Genomic DNA, 9,483 nt, shown 5'->3' with positions numbered 1-9,483 from the left:
TCCAACATACTGAAACTCCAAAAAAATAATAGAAATATCCAACATGCAGCATCCATCCAAGCAGCGGAGGAACAGCCATCGCGGCATCGCCAGGTCCACACGGCCGCGGGGCAGGGGAACACCGCTGCAGTTGTGAGGCTCACGCCATGGCGCGGCACGGTGGCGCACCCTGCACTGGTAGTCTAGTACGCGCACCAGCAAGGCCGCACAGCAACGCTGCAGCAGCCGGAGGCTCAGATTTTATAATCCATCACTTCTCCACCAGACCCCAATCGCCCTCATCCCCAGCTGTACCCAAGAAAAATCAATTCCATTTCTCTTTTTCCCCCCAAAAACAATTGACCACCGTTTTATAGCCTCTCAGAACTTTCTCTAGGCCCATAAACCCCCAAATCAGAGAGAAAGAGAGGGGCCAAGACCTAGGGAGAGGAAAAGCAGAGCTGTTGAGAGAGAAAGTTCAGTTGATGAGTTGAGCTCTGTTTTCTTCTCTTCTCTCACTAGATCTAGTGTCCACTGCCTCGACCCCTCGGCCTTGCTGCTGCTGCGTGCGTGCCTTTGCCCAAAGGCGGCTGCTTGTGTGCTCGGCTTCGCTCGCAGCTGCAGTGGCCTCACTCGCCCACCTCCCCCCACGCTCTATGCTCGCTCTGCCACCATGTGGTGGCGGTGGTGGTCTTCGCGCTCCAACTAACCACCAGCACCCCACACCACCGCATCGCACCGCGATGCCAAGCATGGTGGCGTCACGCGGCCCGGTGGCTCTGGCTCCTTCCGCGCGCGGCATTGCAATGCCGCCACCGACGGAGGCGTGACGGAGTAGCTAGCTTTGCTAGCTAGCCCCGGGCGGCGGGCGAGGCCAAGGAAGCGGAAGCCGTTCCTGCAAGAGTCTGTTCCAGCGAGCGTGGCGGCGGCGGCGCCGACATGTTTAAGTCGCGGTGGCGCGGCGGCGGCGCCAAGGCCAAGGCCGTGTTCAAGCTGCAGTTCCATGCCACGCAGGCACGGCTCGCGCTCCCTCACTCCCTCCCTCTCTATGCCTGAACCAGAGCATTCGATTTTTGTTCTGTTGACGCGTGACGTAGGTGGTTCTCTCGTGTTGCAGGTGCCGGAGCTGGGGTGGGAGGCGATGATGGTGGTGGTGACGCCGCAGGACGCCGGCCGGCCGACGGCGCGGTCGGAGCCGGCGGAGGTCGCCGACGGCGCGTGCCGGTGGGCGGCCCCCATCTTGGAGGCCACCAAACTCGCCGCCGGCAAGGACAAGATCTACCAGTTTCTCGTCTACGAGACCGTAAGCGACCGGCCGCCGCCGCCGCCGCTAACTAATTCGTGATTAGCCGCCAGCGAGGGGTGGTTCCGTTATCGATCTTGACCCGGGCAATGCCGTCGGTGCAGGGATCGAGCAAGGCGGCGCTGCTGGGGGAGGCGACGGTGAACCTGGCGGAGTACGCCGACGCGTTGAAGCCGTCGGCGGTGACGCTCCCGCTCAAGGGCAGCCCCGGCGCGCTGCTGCACGTGAGCATCTCCATCTCTGTCCCCTCTCCCTCTTCCTCGCCTCGCCTCCCTTAAAGGGTCGTGGCGTTTTCTTGTGACCTGTGACGGCGACGTGCTCGCGGTTTCTTGATTTTGATGCTTGCTGGTGCTTCGCTTCCTGTGACAGGTGACCATCCAGCGGGTGGTGGGTGGCGCCGGTGGGTGTGGAGACGACGCGAGGTGGGTTGGCTGGTGGATTAATCTACGCACACATCTCTGCCACATTGTGGTTTGTTTGAGCTTTAAGGATCATCTCGCCCCCAGCCAGATTTGGCCATTGCCGCTGCTGCATTGTTATTTGAGCCTTAGAGATTGAGCCACCTCAACCAGATTTATAGTCATTGCCGCTGCATTGTGGTTTGAGCCTTAAGCATTAGCTTGGTTGCTGATTGTTGTTGTCCTCCGGGTGGCAGCAGTGAGAACGGTGACGCTTCGCCAGTGGTGGTGAAGACGCCACAGAGAAGGACGACGCTGCAGAACCAGCTGAGCCGGTTTGAGGACGAGGACAGCGAGAAGGCGAGAGCAGCTGCGGATGCGATGAGTCCTGTGCAAGTAAGTGGGGCTTTTGGGAGTTCTTGAGAGCTTTTCCTCTTTCGATTCATCATCATTGCATTGCTTTGTTTCATCTTGTGATTGCTAAGAAAGAGGGCTTTTGGCAAACAAAGAAGATTGCTAAATAAAAAGGGGCAAAGGGAGCATACGTTTATCTGAGTGATAGTTAGCTGTATGTCACTTTTTGTTTGAGATCTGAATTTTCTGTGCCTGTAGATGGGGACATTTTAGAACTGAACAAGGCATGTTAGATGTGATTTACTTTTCCTGTGTTCTTCGGATGGTTGATATCTCCCTTGTACAGGATGGGTTATTGATAAGAAAACCTCCAGGGATGAGGTTTCGATCAAGAAGAAACACACCTATGTCTGTTGACCCAGTTGGCCATCTCCACAACGGCAGCAGCTTTGATGCCGTCTCAGTTTCGGGTTCAGATGGAAGTTCTGGGAGGTATACCCCCAAAACCAGTGTAAGCATGCAAAACACATTTCTTCAGGATAATAGCAATGCCCTCTCTCCATTTGCCAATAACGGCACCCTGAGGAACCCATTGACCAGTTCTGGTGACTGGTCAGGAAGCTCAGCTCCTGATGCTAGCACGGATGGGTCAACGAGCAATTCTGGTGAGGCAAGGTTAAGAGGGGAAGAAGATGATGTGGAGAAGCTAAGAAGTGAGATAGCCACTTTAACCAGGAAATTAGATGTCTCAGATATGGAGTTGCAGACACTCAGAAAGCAAATTGTGAAGGAGAGTCGGCGTGGGCAAGATCTCTCCAAGGAGATGAGTAGCCTGAGGGAGGAGAGGGATGCACTCAGAAGAGAAAATGAAGGACTCAGGGGGGCAAAGAAGATGATCCATGATTCAAATGGCTCAGGTAAACGGCTCTCGGACGGGGAAGACCCGTGGTCACAGATTGAAGAACTGAAGCAAGAGCTGAGTCATGAGAAGAATCTAAATGCAGATCTTCGTGTACAACTGCAAAAGATGCAGGAATCCAACTCTGAGCTGCTTCTGGCTGTGAAAGATCTTGATGAGCTAGTGGAGCAAAAGAACAGAGAGATCTCCATTTTGCAAGAGGATACACATGAGGATCCACAAGAGGCAGAATATGAGCATGCTCTGTCAAATGTGCACAATTCTGGACACAAAATAGCCTTATCTGAAACAAGTTCCGAACAAGAGAAGGAAGATGAGCTTATGCTGGATGCACTAGCAAAGAAGCGTGATGACATTTCTACCTCTGAGCTTGAGAAGAAGATTGTGGAGTTGAGCAATGAAATTGAGTTGTACAAGAAAGATCGTGAGGATCTGGAGATGCAAATGGAGCAACTTGCACTTGATTATGAGATTCTGAAGCAAGAGAACCATGACATATCTTCAAGGCTGGAGCAAACACAACTGAGGGAACAGCTAAGGATGCAATATGAGTGTTCAGCTCATTTGGCTATAATAAGTGATCTTGAAGCCAATGTTGAGAGCTTGGATAATGAACTCCAGACACAGGCTAAAAAGTTTGAGTCAGACATAGCGGAAATAATGAGTGCAAAGGTGGAACAAGAGCAACGGGCCATTAAAGCTGAGGAGTCTCTAAGGAAGATAAGATGGAACAATGCAACTACTGCAGAACGGCTACAGGAGGAATTCAAGGTGTTGTCTTCGCAGGTATCTTCGGCTTTCAATGCAAATGAACGGCACCTTGTGCAAGCAAGAAAAGAAGTTGCAGAGCTGCAGTTGCAGAAGAGCCAGTTAGAAGAGTTACTACAAAAGGCCCAGGGGGATCTTGGATCAATTCAGGATCAGCACCGGGTTAAGGTTCAACAGTTAATAACCCTAGTGGATTTCAAGTCAAAGGAGATTGACAGGTTACTGATGGAGCTCAAAAGCAAGAGTGACGAGTTCCAGAACCAAAAAAGATGTGATGAGGCAAAGTTGAATGCTCTGTCAGAGGAAATCGAACTACTTAATGCAAAGATCGACAAGCTATCCAGTGAGAGAGATGAACTCTTTGAAAAGAATGAACAAAAAGATAAGGAGTTAGCTGGAATTAGTGAAAAGGACATGCAATTGCAAGGCAAAACTACTGAGATTACTTCGCTAAATAAAGAGCTTGCATTGCTCAAGGACCAAGTGAAGATGCATTTGGAGGAACTGCACAATTTAAAATGTTTGAAGAATGAGAAGGAGGAAACTATTGGAAAGCTGCAAATAGATATTGGGTCATTGAAGCTCCAGTGTGAGAACTTGAAAACTTTGCTGTCCAAGAAGGAGTCTGAGAAAGACAACCTTGCTTCTCAGGTTCTGAAGCTAAGGAGATCCCTTGAAACGAGGGAAGGTGCAAAGGCAAACGGTGTAAATGCAGATGTGAAGGTAAATTTTTCTGCAAAGCGAATATACTTGGTTCATTTATTTGGTTTGCCTGTAGAAATACTTTTTTATGCTACTCTTTTGAACATATCTATAACCTAAAAGGCGTATGATAATTTGGATGTGAACAACTGCAGTGCTCCAAACACAATTAATGGGAACTCATGAAAAAGTAACTCGTAGAACATTTGCTTCCTGACCACTCATCTGAACCAGTAGCAGCAACCTCCTTTCTGTATTTAAGTCAGCAGTAGGCTGAGCAAACTGGGAAACACATGAAAAGTAATGTGAAGAATTCTCATGATTCCTGTCTTTTTGCACATGGGAAGACAAAATTTGCTTTAGTTCTATTATCCACCAGCGGACCAGCCTCCTTGTCATCATAGGCTGGGGAACAGCTTTACAAATAGAGGTCCCCACTGATGAGAACATGCTATATTATTACTTTACATTATTGAGCTATTCCACCTTTATATAGAATGGCATAGATCATAATAATATACTTTGTTGCCTAGAAAGTTTCTCAAAGTGCTGTGTTTTGCAGGACAATCAACACACTAATCATAAGCGCATCAAGCACAATACCGGCTCCACTGGGAGCACTACTGCTTTGCCAGGCACCAACAGACAGAGCGCAGAAGGTGACTGCAACTGCAACCGGCAAGACATGAGGTACAGCTATCATCTGAACATACTGTTTCAGTTCGGAAACACATGATCCATGGCTCACATCACATGCCCTGGAATCGGCAACGATTCAACTATTTCAGGAATGCAGCTGAGCAGTCATCAAAAGAGCTTACCTCTCTGAAAGAGAGGAACAAAGCGATGGAGGAGGAGCTGAAGGAGCTGCATGAGCGGTACTCCGAGATCAGCCTACGGTTCGCGGAGGTGGAGGGCGAGCGTCAGCAGCTCGTGATGACGGTGCGGTCGCTGAAGAACTCCCTGCGGTGACAGCTGGCTCCGCCGCTCAGATGAGCTCACTCACATTGTAGCTACAAAGATTTAGACGGTACCCAAAGGGCGTTGTACAGGCGGGCGACTGGAAGACATAGAGTCCAGGGCTTCGCGGAGGCCATGCAGCCAGGCACCCCGGGTAGCAGGGTGTCTCTGGTGTGGCCGGTCCAGAGTCACAGTACACAGCATGTAGATCTCGTGACAATAATATTCTTTTGTTTTCTTCGTTCCCCATTGGTGTGTGTGTGTGTGCAGTAATATAAGTTGTAATAGCTGTGTTACCCTCTCTAGAGTGTGTTGTGCTGTATAATTTTCATGATGTCTCCTGACTTTGTGAAGGAAAGGAAAATGAGAAGAAAAGAGTGGTGTGACAGTTTGATCTCAGAAAGGCCCTGTCTCTCCGTTTGCCTGCATCATGTTCCCAAGTTCCTGACTGATCAGTGTGGATTTGTTTTTTCTCTTCTTCGAGAATACACATCATGAGTGTGGACTTCCTTTTTTCTTTGAGCATGGAAGCGTTTCCATTAACTTAGGCTGACTTCAAATCGGCAGCCATTATCCATTAAAACGTTTATATACATGAGAAGGCACCTTTTCTTTTTTGAGAACATGAGAAGGCACTTCATCAGGTCAAATCAACGGTCCACCTACTCCGGTCAGATGATGGGCTACAGTATTACAGGGGCGGAGAGTGTACACAACTCGAACATCAGTGAAATTAACATACATTTGGAACTTGATCTCACGGAAGAGAACTCCTAGATGGAACTTGTCAAGTTGCGAGTCAGTTTCTAGGTCGACACGGTTCATCCCTGCTGCCGAAGCGAAGTACAGAGCCTGCAGACATGCCATGGCCTCTGCCTGAGCCGGATCAATAATGTGCTGTAGCCTGTAGGTTACCTGCACCAGATGACACAGCTTTCCCCTGTTGATCTCGGACGACGAAAGCAACGCAGTTTTTTTTTAGATTTCCATGTGAATATGGGCCATAATGCCGGCATAGTGGGCTGCTTCTACACACTGCAATGAGTATGGGCCGTAAACCTAGCAACAAAGGCCGACACGGAGCCCACCGAGCAGGGCCCTTTCTGCGTGTTATTTGAGATTCGTGCACACAATAATATTCGCCGTACGCATCTTCACTCCTCAACCATGACTACCTGCCCCGCCTTCCCCTGCCGCCCGCCCTGCCCCGCGCCGCTGCCCCGGAGCTCGCCGGCGGCCCAACTCGCGCCCGCCTCCGATCACGAGAGTCGCCACCCCGAGCACGGTGCCCCCAAACCGCCGGCCGCGCGTGCCCCGCCACCACCCCCAGGCAGCGCCGCCGTCGGTTGGCCCCATGCTCAAAGAAGAAGCCGAGGAAAAATTAGAGTGTTGAATGTTGGTTGTCTAAATGTTGAATTTTGTTTTGTTCAAATGTTGAAATAGATGGTGAAAAATGTTGAATATAGTATTTCTAAATGTTGATTCATTTCTTAGAAAAGGTTGAATGTAATGTTCAGAAAGTGTTTGAATGTAATGTTGACTTTAGTTGGGTTTAATGGGTTTTAAAACCATATTGCTTATCCATGTAGGAGCCCCTTGCGGCACGCGCAACGGTCACACCGGCCCACCCCGGCCAGCAGCCCCGTGCGCTAACCGCGTCCGTTTCGCTTCCGCGCCGCGGCATAATCCGGGAGTCCGAAAAATTTCACGTGCATGAAGCCTTGTTTTGTGCCATACCGGTTATACAAACAAGGTCGAAATTGTTGATAGGTAGGCTTCCGGACACGACGAGCACCGCGTGGCAAGCGCGGTTAGTAGTATTTCAAACCATGATAAACATTCGGTGGTGCGGCTTCACGCCCACAGGTAACTTGCAGGTCCGAACCCAGCCATTACTACTGTTGTGCCTGGCATCCTGCTAACCTGTGCTGGTGAAATCTTCAGGTTCTAACCATTCGCTTCTGGTGCCTGGCTTCCTTCTGCGCTGGTTATATAATGATCCAGTCGAGCACACGACAGGATGTGCTTTTTAGCTTTTTTTCCCCTCTTTTCCTCGACGCCTCAACGACATGCCTTCCCCACGCTGACAGTTTCGACTTCTCTGAAGTTGGGCAGGAATTCAGTACCCAGGTAAGAGGTAATTCCTCCAATTCTATGATTCTAATCATAATGAATGCAAAATAGTGAGGCTTGTTTTTCTTTCCTTGTGTCATTGTGGGCCGCACTAGAGCAATATAATTTACCCTTTGATATATCCAAAATTATAGTAGTTGACTACCTGTAATTTTTGCTATATATTTTTGTATTACAATGATGGTACACACGACACAGCCACACAGGTAGTGCCAATGTCAACTATCTAGACTGACGGTGGTAGTGTTAGATTGCAGGAAGATAATAGTGGAAAGGTTGGGGTAAAGGCGCGGGCCTTAAGAGCATATGACCCAGTAAAAAGATATATGGGAAGATTTGGCCACGCTGGAAGATTATCTTCCCATGAGCGTATACAAAACCTTCTGAGATCGGGCCTTCATCAAGTTGGCTCTTGAGCATCCTCAAGCATATATTCACCTAATTTATTGCGAGTCCTTTTTTTCTTTGCATGATTGGGGGCCATGCTAGAGCAACATATTCTTTAATCTGATATGGTAATCCTCCTTTTCAAATTATAGTTACAAATATAACTTTGTAAGTCAAACTTCTCTAGCTTTAAATAAATTTATAAAAGATATCAATATATACAATATTAAATTAGTTTTGTTGAATCACCATTAAATATGTCCTAATAATGCATTTATTAGATTTTGTAAATAGTATTATATTTTATTTTTATAAACTTGACAAAAGTTAGATAAGTTCAACTTAGAAAAAGCTAAATTTCTGAACCATAATTTGGAACAGCGGGTAGAATGGAGTTCATTGTATGTAACTTGCTATGTATGTCTTATTACTATGATGAGACACGCGTCAAGCATAGTAGTGGTGATGTCAACTATCTAGATATTTGGGCATATTGTTTAGTGTGTAAATCAAATCATTTGTTTTGCTGTACATAATCTAGGTAAACTGAACCTTGCAGACAATTATCAATCAAAAGAAAAAGAAAACGTGCGCGCTCTGAGAAAATGGAAACCACAACACAAAGGAAACAAGAACTGACCGTAGCTCAACTGGCAATGTTCCTTGTGGTAGAATATGACTACCAAGGTTTGAGTTCTTGACTCAGCATTGGTGCTCACATTTTCCTGAATTTATTCCAGAATTTAACTAGCGCTATTCTTTCAGTAGTAGGCGACGTGCCTGTCGACAGCGAGGAGCTAGTGGTGACTTCGTCAATCTCGAGAATTTGCCGACTCAGTCTTTCGAAGGTACTCATAGGGCAAGTGTTACGTGCGTATGTTTATAGGAGCGAGTGTGCGTGCCTATATGTTAGTGTCTGCATCTGTACTGTGTAATTTAAAAAAGCATAAAGGAAACAAGAACCGTGCAAGAACACAAGGCAACACCCCACGAGTGCTAATTAAGCCCCATTTGGATCCCACCAAATTATGAGAATCCAGCTTCCAAAATCTGGGTAGGATCAAACACACTAGATTTTGTCTCCGATTCTGAAATCCAAAACCTAGATTATCAAAATCTCATAATCTAGAGCTGGGTAGATTCTCAAAATCTCATAATCTAGAGTTGGGTAGATTTTGGTAGATTATAGGAGAGAGAAAGAAAGAGAGAATGGGATCTAGATTCTAGAATTTACTCGTCCAAACAGCCACATCAAATTTCACACAAAATCTAGCTTTTGAAAACAAACTCAAAATTCAGCTTTTAAGAATTTAGAATCTAACCCAAAGGGGCTTAAATGCACACCTGAGTCAAGTGACTTGACAACAGTACAACACACAAACCAGCGGGCCGGGAGTAGGTAGCGGGGCATGCATATATGATATACGCAAATCCAAAGGGAGAGGCCTCTCCATTTAAGATTAAATCGAGAGCCACCCGAGTTGGAAAAAACGAGGTAAAGGAGAGGATGAAGAAGCCGGAAAAGGAAAAAAGAATAAAAGTAAGAGCAACGCACTCGGAGTTGTGGATAGGTCCCTCTG

At 47.6% G+C, this 9,483-nt stretch overlaps 1 protein-coding gene across 2 annotated transcripts; it reads left to right on the top strand.

Annotated features, from left to right (window-relative positions):
• Positions 1–351: 351 nt before the first annotated feature.
• On the top strand, positions 352–5,786 carry LOC101754988 (paramyosin). 2 transcript variants are annotated; one of them, XM_004982616.4, is made up of 8 exons: positions 352–993; positions 1,097–1,282; positions 1,387–1,506; positions 1,652–1,704; positions 1,941–2,076; positions 2,381–4,444; positions 4,986–5,113; positions 5,212–5,786. In XM_004982616.4, exons 1-8 carry the CDS (start codon positions 919–921, stop codon positions 5,393–5,395), a joined length of 2,946 nt encoding a protein of 981 aa, XP_004982673.1. In that variant the 5' UTR covers positions 352–918; the 3' UTR covers positions 5,396–5,786. The 2 variants fall into 2 exon arrangements, with proteins under 2 accessions (XP_004982673.1, XP_004982672.1); XM_004982615.4 differs by having other exon boundaries at positions 354–993; positions 1,938–2,076.
• Positions 5,787–9,483: the final 3,697 nt, after the last annotated feature.

The sequence above is a fragment of the Setaria italica genome, chromosome IX (assembly GCF_000263155.2).
Source record: "Setaria italica strain Yugu1 chromosome IX, Setaria_italica_v2.0, whole genome shotgun sequence".
In the NCBI taxonomy this organism is placed as follows: domain Eukaryota; kingdom Viridiplantae; phylum Streptophyta; class Magnoliopsida; order Poales; family Poaceae; genus Setaria; species Setaria italica.
This window is presented reverse-complemented; position numbering and strand designations above follow the sequence as displayed.

What these genes read in the sequence shown, in the direction of transcription:
- LOC101754988 (XM_004982615.4), top strand. Translation starts at nt 919, where the DNA reads ATGTTTAAGTCGCGGTGGCGCGGCGGCGGCGCCAAGGCCAAGGCCGTG. An exon ending in ATGCGATGAGTCCTGTGCAA is followed by an intron (nt 2,077 to 2,380) that starts GTAAGTGGGGCT and finishes TCCCTTGTACAG; the next exon opens with GATGGGTTATTGATAAGAAA. An exon ending in GTGTAAATGCAGATGTGAAG is followed by an intron (nt 4,445 to 4,985) that starts GTAAATTTTTCT and finishes TGTGTTTTGCAG; the next exon opens with GACAATCAACACACTAATCA.